Here is a 20,259-nt window from a genome sequence, read left to right on the forward strand (position 1 = left end):
AATTACTGGTGGGGACCCTTCTTCTACTTACCTGTGTTACAGAAAGTAAATGTGGTACCTTGAATACCTGATGGGCTTTAATATTCGTTTTCTTTTTGCCCATGTAGGTAAACTGCTTTCAAGAAGAGCAGCTTATTTTAAAAGTATAAACCACTTCAGAAAGAGAATTCACTTTGCTCTTACTCCTGTCAAGGCTTTGTCAACTTAACGAGAAGGCATGCTCATAAACAACTTGCCATCTGGTTAACTGAATTTGTCAAGGAGTATTAGGACCCGAAGAAGGAAACAGCACAACAGAGAATGAGAAGCACCATTTCCCAGGTTCCAGCCAATGATTGAGAAAATCTGGGGGATCCTGTAGGGATGCTTAAAATAATTGCATCATAAGAGAAATTTGTTACAGAGTAGTGGCTCCCTACTTTGGGAATTCTTTTGGTTTCATTTCCATTTTTATCTAGCCACAGGAGACACTTGTCTTAACACAACGATCATTTTGATTGTCTTTTTCTTAGACATTTTTATTTTCATATAGAATTAATAAACTTGGTTTCACTTGGCTTCAAAGAATTGAATGTTAACTATTTTTGGTTATTGTACTCTGTGTTTTTAAATTTTCACTTTTAGGGTATATTAGGGCTATTTACTGAGAAATTTGATAGTCATCACATAAGGGAAAAAGTCAAATACTGATTAATCAAGATAGGTTTGCTGTAAACATGGAGCAAATTTTGGGCCTTGTATGTGTTCATGTACATCATTTATATGCATAGAATTAAACAGTCAGAGGTTATAACATGAAGTTAATTTCATTCCACGTTGTTCAACAAGTAAGGAACACCTTTAAGCTCAGTCTCACACCTTCCTAAAATGATAGTCCTATCTGCGGTGAAATTTAAACTTTGAGCAGAAATGTGAAGTAGGCTATGACGGGTAGGGTTTCCAGAGAAGCATGCAAGAGGCTTATTTGCAAGGACTCTTGTAATCTACAGTGAAACAGATGAAAAAGAAGGAAGGACAGGATAGAGACAGAAGTGAAGCCATTATAAAAACTGAAATGAAGCCTAAACTGAGGCTGTAGCCCATTTGTAAGCAGCACCTTACCTTACAGAGCTGATCCAAGTTGCAGTAAGATACCCAGACCTTCATACCCCTGTGGCTACCAGTCATCAGGTAAGGGTGATCTGGAGAAGAGGACAGAGGTGAATACCCTCTCTTCAGACTCAAGCTTTCTACCAATAGCACTAGAGCACTTCCTGGATTGCTAGCCACAAAGGCATATCTTGCTCTCCTTAACGTTGCTCCCAAATTTGGGATCCCACTTGGTGGCTGTCCTTCTTAGAGGCCTCTGCTCCAAACCCTTCCATTTCTCCTCTCTCCAATTCAATTGTCTTGTCCCATTCTCTACCATTAGTTGTATGTTGGGATAAGACACATATTTCCAGCACCCTTTCATAATGGCTAGTAGACGCGTCACTTCTTGAAAATCTTGGTAACATGTACTCATTTTGGTAAGGATGCCTGGAATCAAGGGAATGAAGACACTGGTGGCAACTCCAAGCAGAGTGAAGCATTACAGAACAAAGAGTACGAAGAACAGGGAATTTAAACTTCTTTTAAATGAGATAACTATAGGGGTGCACATAGTTAACCTTTCTGTTATACTTTTGGGAGATTACATCATGAAAAATTTGCAAATGTGCCTCACCAGCTCTCCCGGAGACACCCACGGGAAATAACTATGCTTTAAATCTTAATTTAATTCAAGCAATAGATGAGTCTACCCAAAGTATGGCAGGATTGGTGGCTCCTTGCTCAAAGCTACATGACTCCTGGACACATGAGACAGCATCTCTATCTGAGGATCTCATGGGAGGGCAGACTGTGAGTACTCATTACAGGAGTATAGGAAAGCACTTAGTTCTACAAGAAGTGCTAGCAAAGGAAAGGAAAGAGGCCAGAAATGACAGGAATATGTTGGATGTAGTTAATGTAGTTAAGCGACTATTATGAACTAGGCACTCTGCTGGTAACTTTAAATGAATTCTCATACCAACACTATGGTAGATGTTTTTAAAGATAAGAAACCAAATGTTAAAGAAATTAGTTATTTGGCTAGGGAACACAGCTGGTAAGTGAATAAACCAACATTTGAACTCCAAAGCCAGTGTTATTTCCACCGTCTTATACTCATATGCCATGGGGATTCTGAACAACTTTTAATAACAGCAGTTCAACTTTCTAGTATTTGGAGGGTTAATATTTTAAACTACTTGTTAATGCTTTTAATAACTTCCTGGTTGAGATGTAAATTTTCTCATATTTTCTAAACTAACCCTGATTATTTTAACTTGTACCCATGCCACAAATGATTTATATGTTTAAATGTGTTTATTCCTATGTCCATAAAACATGTTGCTTCTTTTTCCCTAACAACAACAAAAAAAGTATGTCACACCACAGTTTCCTTGCCTGGACTTTGATCACTCCTCTGTAAAATATATGTGTTTATGTTTTTGATTTGTGTGTGTATGTTTTTGCCTGTTAAAATATTAGTAATGTTGCATAAATATTTTATGTCTTCCTTATGCTGTTTTTTTTTTTTTACTTTTCAGGTTACATTAGCTTTTTAAAACAGACTCACATTATAGTAATTCTTTCATTAGTAAAATCTATCTTTATTAAAATAAATGATTTCAAAAACTTGTCTCTGAGGTTTTGAATTTCATTCACTATGGAAAATTAGTTAAGATTAATAAGAATGTGTTTTTCCTTGAGGCGACTTCATCTTTGATTTATTTATATTTAACAGTATTAGGGATGTTTCTGAACTGCTAGGTAGAATTCTAATGTTTGAAAAAAATACTATTATATAATTTTATAATATTTACTTTGATAAATCCGTTTTTAAATGCTATTTTGGTACTTTATAAAGGTAAAGTAGTACTTAACTAACATCAAAAAATAATTATTTTACTATTTTGATTTCATTTTATTAAATTCCCTTTCTAGAATTAATGAACTTTTAAAATTTCATAACAAAGAGCTAATGAGTGAGAATCATAAATAACAGCTTGTAAAAAAAGGTAAACACATAGAGGTATCTCAGTCTGAGCCCCAAGGATGACTTTCCAACTATACAATTAAAAGTCATTCATTTAAATTCCACATATAAGTGATATCATATGATATTTGTCTTTATGGGAAAAGAATCTAAAAAAAGAGTGGATATTTATATATATATAACTGATTCACTTTGCTGTACACCTGAAATTAACACAACATTGTAAATCAATTATACTCCAATAAAAATTAAAAAGTCTTTCATTTAAAATATCAATCATTAGTGTGTTATAAATTGGAAAGTCGGCATTATGTAACATCTTTAGTAAAACAATATATCATTATTCAATTCAGGTGTATGGTGTAATCAAATAAATGTATTGTTTACTGGCGGGGATTCTTAGGCAACCACGTCAAGGCTAAACATTTTGAAATTAAGATCCCATTATTACCTGTTAAGCAGTGGTCTTATAAATATATTGAAGGTCCTGAAAAAAAGTAATTCCTAATTATTCTAAATGCCTTGTCCTGTAATTTTTTTAGACCATAAGTGTCTAGTTTTTCAAGGTTTAAAGATAAGAAGTGGCAGAGTCAGTACTAGAATCTGTTCTATTTCATCTAAAATAAACCACATTTATCAATCATTGTTTTCCTGGGTGTTCTTCTCATAATTAACTTTCTGCTGAATATTTAAAGTTTAATAGCTATTACATAAAAGGCCTGCAAAGATATAAGATGCACTCAATATTTTAAGAAACAATCTTGCTTTATACAATTGTTACTGTAGGGAAATCTATCTTTGATACTTTGTATTGAAATTAAGTATTTTATAAGTGTGTCTACTTAGTAATAGTGCTTGAATTCCTCTGTTTTGAAGGAAGGGTAATTGAATTAATAAGAATGAGTTTTGCTCCACTTTCTTCCCTTTCCATTCATTTGCATTTTTCAGCAATAATGGTTATGAATGAATCCCTGTCACTGCAGTGAACACTGGAAAAAAATGATCTCATTGGCTCCTCAGAAGTTTTAGTACCCATTTCACATATGAAGAAACTGAGATTCAGGGACATTAGATAATATCACACAGATACAAAGTAGGAGTGCCTATGATCCCACAACTCCTACTTTTAATGATTGTGCATGTTGCTTCTCAAACATATTGAGTTTACTATCATTATAGCTAATGAGGGACATGTCAGTCTTTGTGATAAAGTTAATGAAACTGAGTGAATGCTCCCTGTTTTCTAGTCCATACACATCTTTCTAAAATTTATAAGAACATAGGACATAAAGCAGCTCAATGAAATAGAGCTAAACTTCACGGAAAATTAACAAGGATGAAACTGAATTTAGAGTTTAAAGATCTTAAGAAATCCACCAAACTCTGATGCTTTCAAATATAAGAAAAAAGCCAGAGAGATTAATGGTCTTACCCAAGATGCAAGAGAGACCTGAGCTATGTGGCCCAACTTTTGAACATTAATTCCATATATTTTCAGAAAGTAAGTGACATTTACTGAGCACTTGGTATGTGTCAAGCATGGTGCTGTATTATTGTTGCTGAGGTAAGTTTTGTAATTACCCTTTGTACAGATGAGGAAATTGAAGCATAAACATGTCCAGGGCCCAACATTAGTATGGGTTGCCACAAAGATGAATCTAGCTCTAGATAGCTTTGAACTCAGACTGAAAGGGATTCACCACCCTTCAGTAATTTAGCTCCTCACCCAATAGGCTGTACAGAAACTGCTGCTCTCTATCAGATGTGATTGGCCTCCATTACAAAGCAACTGGTTTTCCCTTACTTCAGATATACTAGAGGAGCATCCTGTATTCCAACTAACCAGGGCCGCTATGTAAAATATTTAACAATAGAAAGAGCTGTGGGCCAATCTATCAAAACAGATACCGGGGGATTCCCTGGTGGCGCAGTGGTTGAGAGTCCACCTGCAGATGCAGGAGACTCAGGTTCGTGCCCCGGTCTGAGAAGATCTCACATGCCGCAGAGCGGCTAGGCCTGTGAGCCATGGCCGCTGAGCCTGCACGTCCGGAGCCTGTGCTCCGCAACGGGAGAGGCCACAACAGTGAGAGGCCCGTGTACCACACACAAAAAACAAACAAACAAAAAACAGATACCGGCCCAAACAGAATAGAAATTGGCTGTAGACCATGGGATTGGTAGGACTGACTTACACCTACCAAATAATTGCCCTGAAACCAATTAAACTCTGCAGTCAAGGACTGGAATATAAAGTATTTTCTTCCCTTAGCGTCCAGATATCTGATCTTCTGTATTTATTGATCAAGGAAACGCAGGATTAAAAGGAAAATAATGCTAATATAGACCCCAGTGAGTGAGCTGCTTTGAGACTATTTTAACTACCATGAACAGAAAGTGTACAGAAGGAAAAAAAAACCCACAACCCAGCTGAAGAGGATACATGTTTCTTAATTACAGCTAGATTATGAAATCAAGAATGGTATTGATTGCAAAAAGGAACTATGTGACAGCTGGTAGACTATCACATCTGCATTGCAGAGCCATTAAAGAACTCTTCCATTTGGTTGCTACCTTCCCCACTATCAATCAAGTGTGGATGTAGATGCCACGGCTTGTGGTATAGTAGAATGAAATAAAACTACGTCATTTAACATTACAGATCTTTGAAACAGAAAGTTAATACCTTGATCTTTTTAATGTTTCAATTGCCCAGTGTCTTCTGAACACTCATTCTGATACTCACCAATTTGAAACATTTCCTGATTTAATTTTCAGCTATAACCATGCCTACATGTCCTCTGCAGATCAGAGAAGAAATAACTACACTACAAAGAGGTCTATTCTCTCTCCATTCAACTGTGCTGTTCAATGGATCCCGCTCACCATGAGACAAAGGACCTGGTATTGTTTTGTGTTACCCTGTGGGATCTCATTTTCCCCAACTGTTCCAGAAAAAAAAAAAAAATAGGGAAAATGAAAAGCTCCCTGTCAAAGTTGTGTTGAAAATGGTTGTACACAGTGATGTGGAATTTTGGATGCTAACTACATTTACATAAATGATTCCTGCATATAATTCTGATCCTAATGCTCAAGAAGCTTGGTTTCATCATATAAAGTTGGCGATATGTCACCCCGTGCTTGTGAATTGGGTTTGCCTGAAACATACATGGTGCTTGATGTCATTTATTCAGCCTCAGATAATGTGTTAACTTCTATACCTGCTTTCAGTTCTGACAGCGGTCATATGTGTTAGTCTTCACTGTCTCCATTTAAAGTAAAAGAAACCGATGACCCTAAAGTGTAAGTTATTAACAAGGCCAATTGGCTGGTCAATGGCAAAGGCAGATTTCCAAAATAAGTCAGCTTCATTCAAGTTTCAATAACCACTACTCTCTACTGCATCCTTCTTTATGGGAATATCATTTCTAGGAGAGACTATTTATTCTCATGGTAAAAACCAAGATAATACAATGTGAACGTTTAAGTGATATATGCCGTATTTTTGATATAGGGTATGACACAGTGAATAATGACTGTCTCTTTTGATACTGCTGATGGAAACAACAAAAACAAATCTACCTCTGCTTTTTACATGTGAAGAATTCATTTTGACTAGCAAACGGTCAAAATGTTTTCCTCAATTTGACTTTGTGTCTCCCCATACTTTGCATACTTTTCATGATGGTGACATTTTGTTGCAAGACGATTTTTCAAGATAGCTCTTTATATGCCTTTTGCAAGCTGGCTCAGTTTTGAGGTTGTGTGTAAATCGAAAAAAAGGATATTCTTCAAATCATTTTAACAGTTCTCTTAGCCTTCCCTGTGGGTGTAAACATATCCTGAGTTCATCTCAAGCTCCCAAATCAGATAAATGTGTGGCTATCATATAATCATAAAAACAAAATTTCTGTAAAATATAGCAATGGGTAACCAAGAGATGTTAAAGAAAATATATGATTTGCTTCGAGCAAAGCTTATTGTGCATGATTCACAATTCTATAGCTCTTTCTGAGGTTTGAAAAGAAATTATCCAGCCACAGGAGATTGACAGGGTAGCTGTTATTTGAGGCGATGCTGTGTGTGGAGAGCTGATCCCACAGGGAGCCTGATGTCACCATGGGGCCCCCTGTGCTCCAATCACACTTTCTCCAAAAGCACATACAGGGTAGCTGCCAGGGGCTGGACACCATACTCAACACTGGATGAGATATAATTGACAGAATATGTGCTCTGTCTCTCCTGGAGTATAGTCATGAAACAGACCCATGAAAATTTACAATGCATGGGTGCCACAAATCAAAGTATTTTAAAGTTAGATTAACTGCACAGAGAGGTCAGATCATTAACAGGTATGATTCAAGCTTTCCAAGTGTTGGGGGGTGGGTGTATATTTGAATTGTATCTTGAATAGTCAACCAGACAAGGAACTTGAGATCTCTTAGAGATAGACTGAAAGATTTTCATTCATTTTTTAATTTAAGATATATCTAACCTAGAGCACATAATGAATGAGGAAATACTGGTAAGGAATACCAGGCAGCAACGGGTAGTAGGACACGTATGTCACACAAGGAGTTTGACTTCTCTCTTAAAGTAATGATAATGGAATATTTTGAAATTGAGATAGTGTCACAGCAAGCATTTTTTATAGATTATCCTTTGTCCTGCAATGTGTACACGAGGCTGAAGTGGGAACAAACTGAAGGAAGGGTCTTAACCATGTCAGGGTTAGGAAGCTGAGAGAAGAAAACACATTTGAGAGCGTGTGTAAGTGCCAGAACTAGTACTGTTAGCTGATTATTTAAATATAGGTGCGTGAGCGCTCCAAGAAGTCAAAGAGCGTGGGGAATGGCCTAGGCTGTGAGTTGAATACCAGCAGCTTCCAGGAAAGATTTTTGATGATGCAAAGTTAAGTCTCCTGGAAAACTGTCTCACTCAGCACCAAAACTTACCAGGCCTTAGCGAATATTTGCTGAATGAAAACAAAACTTAATTACCCAAACCAGGGAGTTTAACAGACCCTCTGATCCATCACATTTTTATATTTGATTAGAAAAAGATGGACCCATTATGGAGGTTTATTATGTCAAATGATAAGAATCCCCCTAAGGGTACATTGAAATGTTCATCTACTTTAGACTTCATACCGAGAACCTGGACAGACGGGATCATCAGTTGGTGTGTGTCCTACAGTGACATCCAGTTTGGAGTTTAACAGTAAAAATTCTTTATCCTTAACTTTCTGTATAACTAATGAGATAAAGCTTGTATAATATCCTCTAAAGCACACATTCTATATTTGTGCTATGAAATAAAGGTATAAATGCAGAAGCCAGTTTGCTAACACCCTAATAGATTCTTATCTGTGAGCATCTTCAGCAGGATTTACAAACTATTTAGAGCAACCTCTCAAGTATGAAACAAATTCATTACTAAAAATAACCTGACTCAAGTTTTTTTAATAGTTCTCTCAGCTCACCCCATGGATATACACAGAGCTTGCTCGATTCCATCTGAAGCTTTCAAATCAAATCAATGTACAGGTATCAAATGATCACAAAATCAGAATATTAAAATTAAAATTATAGGAATGGATGACCAAGGGAGTTCAAAGACATAGATATTTTGAGGTTTGTAAGAATATTCCCTTGATTGGTCACAAACAATCAATGATGAATCCACTGGCTGAAGTTGTGGTATCTCCATCACTGAAAATCTTAAACACTAAGAATTTGTCCTGAAGGCTAGTCAGTCTTAAGGCTAGTCAATTGATTAAGAGGCAAGAAAACAAGAAGAGTCCATGGAGCCAGGTACCATTATTATGATTATTATTTTTGATTGATTTCCATTCTGTGCTCAATGGGAATTTAAGAGGTTGCCTTTGTAATTACCAAATACAATTCCAAAATTTTCAATTACTGGATGTAAATTTGAAAATTTAATTCAGTTGAATTCTGATCTTATCAAAGCACTCTCTTTGTTTCATCTATTAAACACCAAGATCCTCTAACCTCTTTCTCTCTAGATATCTAATATACAAACTTGATGCATTATCAAACTTACCAACAGGTATATATGTCTCTTTTGTTATCTTAGATATTTCGTTGAGTTTAATGAGAGAATGTAAAGTTATCACATGGGCTCTGAGACACTGGAATATGTTAGAAAACAAGTTTATTACACGATCTGTGGGCTTTCTAGCAGCAGAGTCATATTTTTCTCTGAATCCCCAGTAGAACCTAATAAAGTACTCTGTAAAAAGTAGATGAAAAGTAAATATATTGGATGAACAAACGTTTTAGGAACACGGTGGAGTAGGAAATACACTTGGTTTGGCTAAGACTGTATTTCATTCTTCTATGAAACCTCTGAACTCAGACCAGTGCCTGGGACATAGTAAAAGTTGTTTCATAAACTCTTTTGAATGAAAGGTATTCCTCGACTAAGGATCTGGTCTCCACAGAGTAGAGTCTGTAACTCTTGGCAAAAGTAACCAAGAACACATAGACATTATTTTGCACAAAATCTCCCAAATGTAATATGAATCACCTGTTACAACCATCTTTCATAGTTAATTCTCCAACAGAGGTTCTGCAAGTCATTAATAGTAGTAACTGAGTGTCATCATTTTATTTCCTGATTCAGTCTCTGTCAAATACACTATTAGTAAAACGGCCAAGAGGGGTTAGAGAAAGGGCTTCTGGAAAATCAGGAGATAATCCCGAATTGAACTTGAGCATATGAATACATACATTTTCATGAGTGCTTATTGAAAGTATGGGTGGATGAGCTCTATAAACAATTCTGAAGTAGAAAGTACCATGAGGATTCTTAAGGAAAAGTGACATTTAAAATGGACAGTGTATATTATGAAATAGGGCAAAAGACTATTCTGATGAGATAACTACATTGGCATTTATCTATATTCTAAACAACACAGATTTCACAAACACAAAATAATATGCTCCATGTATGTGTGTATATTCAAAAGATATTCATAGGAACACACAACTTAGTCAGGAAATAGAAAAGAACGTGAAGATTTCATATAAACCCCTCACACAAAAAGAGTCAAATGGCCTTAAAACACAGAAGTTGTCTTCAAGGTAAGAGAAAATGAAAAACCCTACTACCTCCTTCATCCCATCCATGGTCCTCCATCAGGGAGTGTCCCTCATTTGTCTTTGACATGAACCAAGCAAGGATGGGCAGTATCCCAATGAACTTACTCAGATAAACACAATGTGGTTTCTTTTTAAAATAAGCCTTTACTGAGTATATCAACAAGGTACTGTATAGTGTAGAGTGAAGTTTGTAGTTAACAAAGTGTGCGACACAGTAGGTCTCAGGGGATGTGTGATGCAGAATCTTCCAGCCCCTTGCAGTCCCTTGTCAGTGAGAACACACTACACAGAAACCAGAAGCAAATCAACATACGGCTCAAACAATAACAAATCATCAGGATTAACTTTCAGCGAATATATGCTGTTCCCACGAGGGACACACAGTGGCGACGCCTTCACCTTGCCTCAGAAAGGTTATAAATCTTACATCCCATGGATGTCTTTACGAATACCCCTGTGTGTGGTGTGTGTGTGTACACAAGTGTGTGTTTTACACTAGTTAAAAAATGTCTGTTGTGATGGCCTTGCTTTGTGCTCTTCTGGTGGGTGTGCTGCTAGAAAAAGAAAAAAAAAAAACTTAAACTATAGCAAAAGGAATGTGATTTTTTTTTTGTTGTAACAGTATCCCCAGAATAACAGTGTAACAGTACATGTTATAACAACATGTACAAAACTTTCTCCCCACAATCAGGGACAAGCATCCCCCATTGTCAGCAATTGTCTTTCGACCCCACTGAAGAAATTAGAGAAAGGTGTAAACTACTGCTTCCTACATTAGTATTTTGACTTAAAAAAAAAAGCATCAGGCAAGGTTGGACAAAACTAATAATGAAGAGGAGTTTTTTGGTTTGTTTTATGTATTTATCTCTTTCTCTTTGGGGCTCCATTTTCTGTTCTGCTTTCGCATGAAGTTGGAAAGGTAAGTCATGAGCAAAACTATTACTCTCATATTCCAAAGTGAAACAATGTCTCCTTGTCATAGGGTAGAGAAAAATGCTAGAAGCTAAGAAGTAATGGAAATTGATCACTTCATTGTTGCAAGTTGTAATGGATTCTGCAAGTGAGGTTAGCTGACCAAGCTATCTGCTGTCCTCCCTGTGGACAGCAACTATATTGTCTTGTGTCTGGAATGGATGCTCTGTCCACAACATGGAGAGCTTGTTCTCCTCAGTGAGGAAGGAAGTTCTAACTCCTGTGGAATGACTAGGACTATTATGATCTAGTAGGAAATGGAGCCATAACATCAGCTATTTCATTCATCCTTTTTACCAGACTGGTCACATTATACTTTTTTTTAAATCTCTGGGAAAACATGTAACATATTTTCAACAAACATCCAGATAACTAGAAATTGCATGATTTCTCACAGGGTAGAATGTTTTCCACTTCTCGCATCAGAAAAATAGGCAGGAGGACACCCTTTGTGTCTCTGCTTTTGATTGTCCCATGCGAAAAGTTGTTAATGCATTTGACAGTTTGAGGGAAGCTAAGGGCTTCTCCCTATTCAAATACATCTCCCCAAACAAGTAGGTATTCATGACAACGCTGGGTATGAATTAATGGTCAGTAATACCTGTGTACTCATGGCTATGACTTTTCCTTTTGGAATTTCTTCTGCACAGTGACAGTTACCTAGCTCTGAAAGTGGACACATAGTATCTGAAATCATTTGATTTGGTCAGACAGCATCGAGCTCTTTAAAAGCCGGTACGTATGGCTTTGCTCATGGTCTTGTCCTGAACCTTGAACTGTGACTCTTGACTAATCTCAAAATGAAAAATAATGTATGAGATCAAGAGAGGTCCAAAATACAGAGTTGATGTATCAGTAAAACATTCCCATAACAAAAACACCATTCAAAGCATAATCCACTACTGATGGTTGTTACAAATTCCATGATGTGCTTTCTATCCTGGTGTAGGTGAGAGCCCCAGGTACACTATTACAAATAGGAGACTGATCTCAATTTTAACAGTCTCTGTCATGTTGTGCACAAGCTCAGAATTAAGTCTATAACTAGATTCTATCTCTTCAGAAATGTCTTCTAGCAAAGGAACCATTTCAGATCATCCTAATCATTTCACATGACCAGGTCTCTGTCATAGGACTTAAGCCCCAAATAATTCTGTGAATCCCATAAGACATTATAGAAACCTCTCTAATCTTGGTCTTCTTGGCTCAAAGCAAAAACATTTGTTTCAGCAGCGAAGTATCCAGCTGGAGGTTATACACACAATACAAATAAATGAGAATGATTATTTTGTGGATAAAAGGAAAAAAAAAACCCTCAAAAATCAAAGTACCATCATTTGAACACACAGTTTTATCTACACAGCCAAGGAGAAAGGGACAGTGGGAGGGAATTATCCAGTTAAGTACACAAAACCCCATGTCATGGTCTTGCATTTCAGATGGCTTACTGCTACACTGATCACTTTCACAGATTGTCTTAACCCTTCACTGTGTGGATCAAGCTTTAAAAAAAGCAACAGACAAAACGAGCTAGCTAATAAACTAAAATGAAAACCGAAGTCACTTTAGAATTAATTCAAATTAATTAGTAGTTAATTTCAGCTCAACTGACTGCACAGTTTCAATTCTTGTGTCTATAACATAACTTCAGTTATATTTTCTGCTTATTCTGAGGGACAAGGGAGATTAAAACATATGAGTTGGGGATATATTATTAAAGAAAATAAAGCTCTTACTATAAAGAAAAACTTGCATAGCATTTTATACCTAAACTCTTACAAAGTAGACACATCACAGTTCTATTTTGTTAAAAGTAAGAGGGACAGAGAAAGAGAAAGCAAAATGATTGTGACATTAACTTCATAGGTTCCTAAAATAATGGCTGGTGATCAAGGAAACATGCAACACAGACTGAAATGCCTAAATTTGATTTTGAAAATAATTTTCCAAGGGTGTATTTTTTAGATAATGTATGTGTGTGATCGATAGCCCTTCTACAACTAAGGGATGGAAAGGAGTACATTATACATGCTTTCTGAAGACGGACGTTACTTCAAAAAATATCTAGAATTAAGTCTGGACATCCTTCTCTTCTCCATGCCCTCTGTCCTATGCCCTGCTTTGCCAAGATTAGGAGAACAAGTCTTCCCTCTCAGACTTGATCATTTTTTTTCATCTGTTATGCTGTTAATATAAGATTGATTATCCCTCCACAATTCCCAAAGAAGAGGAACATCCATGACTGAAAGGAATAAATGAAATTTAAAAAATGGAAGGTCAAAGTCAGTTCAAGGTGGAAACTTGGTATTGCTTTTTAAACAAATACGTTATTTTGCCAGCTTTGATGTGTCCTTACAGAATTATTAGCAAGGAGAACTAGTATACATTTTAAAGTGTATATGGATATTTTGTGCAACCAAGACTGGCATCCATGATGTTCTTTTGAATTTTGAAGAGAGAGGGAATGACAAATGTTGCCTCTACAGCTAATTACGAAAATATACGTGAGGTGATTGGAAGACAAGAATTTCCGAGGGGATAAAGGTATTAATTCAAGCTATTTCAACATGATACTAACAAAGTTAGTTGATATAGTATAACAGAACCACTGATCACTTGCTTTTGTCTAAATGGTATCAATAATTTTTACATAACAAGTTTAGTATATTCCAAACATTGATCCCTTGTTGGTCTAAATATCATGTTGACATAGCTGCAGTGAATCTACCCAAATAGTTCTCATTATCAAAAATAATTCCATTCAATATAATTCTTCCCATTATTTTATTAGCCTCTTCTAAAAAAAGTATTCTAGAATATATCTCTGATGAATGTGATTCAACCTGACATATGATTTGAACAGTAACACTTTTAAAGGGAGTTTTCTTGCTGGGACATCCTACCTGCCCCCGAAGATGACTGAAAACAGACTCAGGTCTCTCACTGTTTCACATAGGGCCAGGGAAGCCTGAAGAGTGATTTTCAAGTTCCCAGTCAGAAAGCCAACCCCTGGGTTTGACTGTCTTTTCAAATCTTATCTCATTTTCTTGATTCTGCCAGGATGGGTTAACTTATCTCACAGGAACTGACTTCCTCAAGAGATGTTTTCTGCATTTCCTCCTTTGGGTCAAATCAGGGTGACTACCTCCTTTCTTATACTCTAGAAGTTTTCACTTTTCTTCCAGACCAGGAAATATACAAATAGCGTGAAGATATCTGGGGTCATTTCTGGTTTTATGCCTATTATTTATCCTACACTGATGAGTCCATTTTAACCTGCCCTTTCATCTGACCACCAACTCTAGGAAAGGAATTTGTTCTGAAGCTTCAACAGCAAAGTGGTGAATTGCATCAGGAGGAAGAATCACTCATTCTGTTACCTTAGTATTGGGTTCTCATTGTACAACCCTGTACAGTACTTCAGCAACTATTTTTTTTTTTTAAGATTTTAAAAAGCAAAGAGTTACAAAACTGTTTGTAATTAACTTGGAATAGAAAAGATAGCACTTTTTTTAAATCCCATTATATAGTACACCGTATAAATTACAGAGTATTCAAATGCACAAATGCATCTGTGTAACATTTATCAAATGTAATTCGCGTGTCTTTATGTGCACACACGAGTGTGTTCTCGAGAGTCTTACTGTCCGCGTTTGTAATGCTGGACCTCTAGCTGTCACGTATGGCAGTGCTCCAAGTCTGGCACACTGCTGTTGCAGTATCGCATGTTGTTGGGGATATGGCAGTCTGTGTAATTAATGCCCCCATTTGGGGTGTAAATGGGCTGCAGTCTGAAATCTCCTTTAAGGAGCTGATCGTTATTTAAGGAGACGATCTGAAAGCTGGTTTCTGTCATCTCCAGGATGGAATTGTCCTTTTTGGTGCCTGCCTCGCAATAGTCATCTTTCCGCCGGCCTCGGTTGTATTTCCACTTCTGGGAGGTGTAGCGCCCCTTTTTGTGCATATGCCAGCAAAAGACACCGAGCAGGACCACAAGCACAAATATCACCGCACCCCCGATCAGCCCCGCCAGCAGAAAAGGGGAGCCCATGCTGTGGGAAGTCGTCTGCTCATGGCTGGAAGCCGTGTTGCTGCCGTTGTTCACATAGGAGGCATGGGTGGTGGCCTCAGAACAAATGGTGTCTTCTACAGCTCGGTAGTTAAATGCATCCAGTGGCACTAAACAAATCCGATAAGTGGATCTGGGCTCTAAATTGACCAGGCTCAGATGCTGCTTCTCACCACTGACAATGCGTTCCTGAACGATGCCCCCCACCAAACTGTGGCCCATTTTCACCCACGTGAGTTTGTACGCCATCACAGTAAAGAGAGAGAGCCAGCTGACTTGAATGGAAGTGTCATTCACAAAACGAATAGAGAGCTGGATCCGTTCAGAAAGAGGCGGGGTCACTCTTTCTCTGCCATCCCAGTCGGGAATCGTGGGGAGTTTCGATGCCATGGGAGTTAGAGGCGCATAGCTTCTGCTAGGGGTCGGGACAGAGAGTGTGGGAGGCTGAGTCGTGGGCGAAGCTGAACTTGGGGCTGGAGTGAAGAGAGGCAGGCCGGGGGTCGTGGTGGGACAGGACAACAGATTCATATTCAACTCCCGGACTGCCATCCCCCGGACTTGTTCAGGACCTTGGCACATGAAACCTCGCACATTCAGAGATGAGGGTATGTGTTTGAGCCATTCTGTGACCCATTTAATACTGCAGTCACAGAACCAAGGATTATTCCGAGCAGTGAGCTGCTTCAGGTTGGAGAGGTTATCGAAGACCCCTTGAGTCAACACGCGCAGCTGGTTGTTGGATATATCCAGCCGTTCCAGCTTCCGGAGATTCGAGAAGGCTGTCAAAGGGATGTGGTTGATCTGGTTGTCCTGCAGATAGAGCCTCATCAGGTGCGTACCTGGGAGGTCAGAAGGGGGATGGGAGAGCGAATTCCGGACAATGGAAAATTCCTTGAGCTTGGCGAGGTGGCTGAAGGTGCCCTCGGCAATGCCCTTGTTGGTCAGGAGGTTTCCATCCACGATCAGACGCTCCAAGCTGGTGAGGTTCTGAAAGGCCATGTCTGATATGACGGCAATTCGATTCTCATCCACTCTCAGCTCTTGCAGGTCCATGGGAAGCCCCACAGGCACGCTGCTCAGGTGATTCTTGGATAGAAACAACAATTTGAGGCTAATGGCCTCCCGGAAGGCCCCATCTTCCACCCCCACCGTGGATATTGAGTTGTCATCCAGGTGGAGCTCTTCAAGCTTCAAGAGCTGGGCCAGGGCGGCCCGTGAAATGGTCTGAATATTGTTTTCCTGCAGATGGAGAACTCGGACGTTCTTGGGAAGGTTCATGGGGAATTCATCCAGTTGGTTCCCATAAAGGTACACGGTGTGCACAGACTGTACGTTGTGCAGCTCTGCAGGAAACCCAGCATTATTAATTTGGTTGTTGTGGAGGTAGAGTACAGTGACGCCCTCCGGGATCCCAAGAGGCACTGAGGTCAAGCTTCGCTCGTTACAGTAGACAAAGTTCCTGTCGCAGCGACACACGCTAGGGCACGCCAGGAGTTTTGACACTTGTGAGTAGAGCCCCAGGGAAATGAGAAGCCAAGATTTCAGGAAAAAAGCCCCCTGGCTGGGCCCCTGTGTAGTCTGTAGGCCCATTTCTGAAGTACAGAAATAAAATACGATGTGGTAGTGAAAAGAAAAAGAAGAAGAAAAAAAAAAACAGATAGCAAAACCAAAATGATTGAACGCAGTTCTGTTAAAGTCCAGAACTCCAGCTAGAGGAAAAGTCCCGAAGGCCAAGGTCAAAGAATCTTCCTGTGGTCTCTGGTCTTATCAGCCTATGTTGCCCTCTTTGCTATTGTCCTCCATGTGCAAAAAAATTTCAATAGGGAGAACTTTCCACCCAGGCAACAAGTGAAGCCAAGTTATCAGCGGTCAAAAGGGGCCCAGTTGGGTAGGCAGAATCCCTTCTTCTGTGGTCCGTCAGGTCAGTGTGGATCAGCCTATGAACTTGGTTAAGTTCAGTCTGCAATCTGCTGTAGGAAAGTAGAGAGAAAAGAGTCAGTTAAGGGTAGTGAGTGGATAAAGTGCTGATCTGACTGTGGTTTTTCAAGAATGCTGTGATTCAATGTTCATTGCAGCACTATTTACAATAGCCAGGACATGGAAGCAACCTAAGTGTCCATTGTCAGATGAATGGTTAAAGAAGATGTGGCACATATATACAATGGAATATTACTCAGCCATAAAAAGAAACAGAGCTGAGTTATTTGTAGTGAGGTGGATAGACCTAGAGTCTGTCATACAGAGTGAAGTAGGTCAGAAAGAGAAAAACAAATACCGTATGCTAACACATATATATGGAATCTAAAAAAAAAAAAAAATGGTTCTGAAGAACCTAGATGCAGGACAGGAATAAAGACGCAGACCTAGAGAATGGACTTGAGGACACAGAGATGGGGAAGGGTAAGCTGGGAGGAAGGGAGAGAGAGGCATGCACATATATACACTACCGGTTGTAAAATAGATAGCTAGTGGGAAGCAGTCGCATAGCACAGGGAGATCAGCTCAGTGCTTTGTGACCACCTAGAGGGGTGGGATAAGGAGGGTGGGAGGGAGACTCAAGAGAGAGGGGATACGGGGATATATGTATACATATAGCTGATTCACTTTCTTATACAGTAAAAACTAATACAACATTGTAAAGCAATTATACTCCAACAAAGATGTTAAAAAACAAAACAAAAACAAAAGCATCACTGTGATTGGGACTACATGCTCAGGGAGTTGGCATTAAGTGACATGCTAAATAATAATAATTCAGTTGAAAAGTTATTCAAGAAATGAAAACGATTCAATTATCTTTATCATCAAACGGAGACCATACTGTTACCTCTCACTATCAATGATCATATTGTGAATTTCACAGCACAGTCAGTATCTTCTCTCAGAGATCTATTTGCATATCCAAACAGACAGGCACAAGAGGCCCAGGGCTGAATCCATTGAATCAATGATGACCATCTACAAATGCAACTGGTCACAGTCATATTTCAAGATGAAATGAGTGACTGAGCAACGAATACAATTTAAGGGAAAAAAAATTGTGAAACCCTTTCCAGTTATAAACAAATGCAAAATGGGGACTGATAAAGTTATTTAGAAAGATGCATCCTTCTGATCTGACACTGTGATGAAGCAGTTTAAAGGTGATGCACAGAAACAGAGGTGATGTCAAGTCAGAGAGAAGACTGCTCTTTTCTTCCCCACTCCCCACCTCCTCTCATCTCTCTCTGCCTCCCAAATAGCCCCCACTTGAGTTACCCATGACACATTTCCACTTATCCCCTCTTTTGAGACCTTCAGGTTCAGATGAGATACACCATTGCGATTCCTTTGAGAGCTGACAAGCTCATGACTACGAATAGAATTATTTTCCAGCAACTCAACCTTCCTCCCATCTGTATGTGTTTTCCTGCTTTTAGGAAAGGACTTTCAGTAAACTTTGAAATGTTAGAAGACACAGTTGGGGAAGTAAAGGCAATATACAGATAGTAATCAGACCTTCTTGCTCCACAACTGTCCCGTCTATTTTTAGATTAGAGAAGTAAAGAAGTTAATTGAAAGGTGCCAGAAGCTAACGTGACAGGACATGGCAAGCCGGAAGTCTCTTAATTCTTACCAATACACAACAATTGAAACAACTTATATGTAAAGCACAGAGGAACTATTTGAAATTGTTCCCTTAGCTATCTTTAGAAAGGTAATTAAAAAAGAAAAAAAAAAAAAACAAAACCATTGTAACTACTATTTAAGTGTCCAGACTCTTGTAAATTTGTTCTACAATTTGAAATATTGTGAGCCATCTAAAAAATGCCTTTGATGACCAGAAACGGTAATATTCATTTTTCTATTGTTCAGAAAACTTAAAAAAAAAAAAAAAAAAAAAGGGAGGGGGTATAGGGAGTATCTTTCCAGGCAAAACAGATGGATGTGATACTTTATTAAAAATTAAGCATACTTAAGTTGTTAAAAATTACAAATATATGTTTTATCACATGGAACAGGAGTCATCCTCTCTGCCCAAAATCTCCCTATACGCTTAAAGGATAATTTATAATACAACTAAGCGTAGTGCAGGAAAAGCGAATTTAATGCCATCAGCTTGATGCCATCCCTAGCTCAGGTTTCAAATTCTCAAACCATCTCAATGTTCCCTAATAGCCTGCTACTCAAGTGTGATCCCTGGTCCAACAGCACGAACCTGTGAAGTTGCTGGAAACAGAATCTGCACATTAGCAAGAGCCTGGGGCGTACACGTTAAAATTAGAGAAACACTGCCCTCAACACAGTGCCGTCTTATTTAAGCTTTCAAATGTTTTAATTTATTAAGTGTAAAATACATGCAAGAGCATGTCAAATGATTCATTTGAGAAGAGTAAAAGCATAAGGCATACTAATCACTTTCGTCCCCAGGAGATGGTCTCAAATTGCATCTTACATGTAAATGACATCTTACAGGTAGAGTAATGCAATGACTAAATATATCACTTGGCTTCAACAGACCCTTGAAAATGTATGTCTGAATGACAAGCACTAATATCCAGGAGGAGCTTAAAGAGCTATTTGTAATCAGAGGGGGCCTACTTTCATAAAGCATGATTTATTTAAGAACAAAAATCTGTTTGGTGCTATTAGCATTTACTCTTCAAAACAGGTAGGAAAGTGAGACCAAAAGAATCGAATCTAACACATTTTTGAGTATTCCATGGGAATCTTCAAAGTGTGATAGTAGCACACAATGAACAGAATTTTCCAAGGGAGAAAACACAGCTGCCCCAGGGTCTTTAAATTCCTATGTAAAAAGAATAGATGCTTCTCAACTTGGCATTTACAAGCCAAGCTTTAAGGCCCTAGAAACAACAAACCAGTGCTTGAAGATGGTAGAATTTGTTTAGAAACTTCATCAGTGAAGAGACTCAAGGCAATAATGATTGCGAGCTAACAAAGTACTCAGGGATCACTGGAGACCATCACTGTGCATCCAAATTGCAACTCTTCCACTTGCTTCAACTGTGTCCTCTGTAAGGAGAGAAAAA

The 20,259-nt window shown here is 38.4% G+C and overlaps 1 protein-coding gene across 2 annotated transcripts in view; it reads right to left on the minus strand.

The window, feature by feature from the left end:
* Positions 1 to 8,900: 8,900 nt before the first annotated feature.
* The window catches only part of FLRT2 (fibronectin leucine rich transmembrane protein 2), a 106,931-nt gene continuing 95,572 nt past the window's right edge, over positions 8,901 to 20,259 (minus strand). For both annotated transcript variants that reach the window (XM_060004099.1, XM_060004100.1), the window contains exon 2: positions 8,901 to 17,196. In XM_060004099.1, the coding sequence (XP_059860082.1) occupies positions 14,834 to 16,816 (1,983 nt within the window). In that variant the 5' untranslated portion in view covers positions 16,817 to 17,196 and the 3' untranslated portion in view covers positions 8,901 to 14,833. The remainder of the gene's footprint in view (positions 17,197 to 20,259) is intronic.

This window comes from Delphinus delphis, chromosome 2 (assembly GCF_949987515.2).
Source record: "Delphinus delphis chromosome 2, mDelDel1.2, whole genome shotgun sequence".
Taxonomy (NCBI): Eukaryota; Metazoa; Chordata; class Mammalia; order Artiodactyla; family Delphinidae; genus Delphinus; species Delphinus delphis.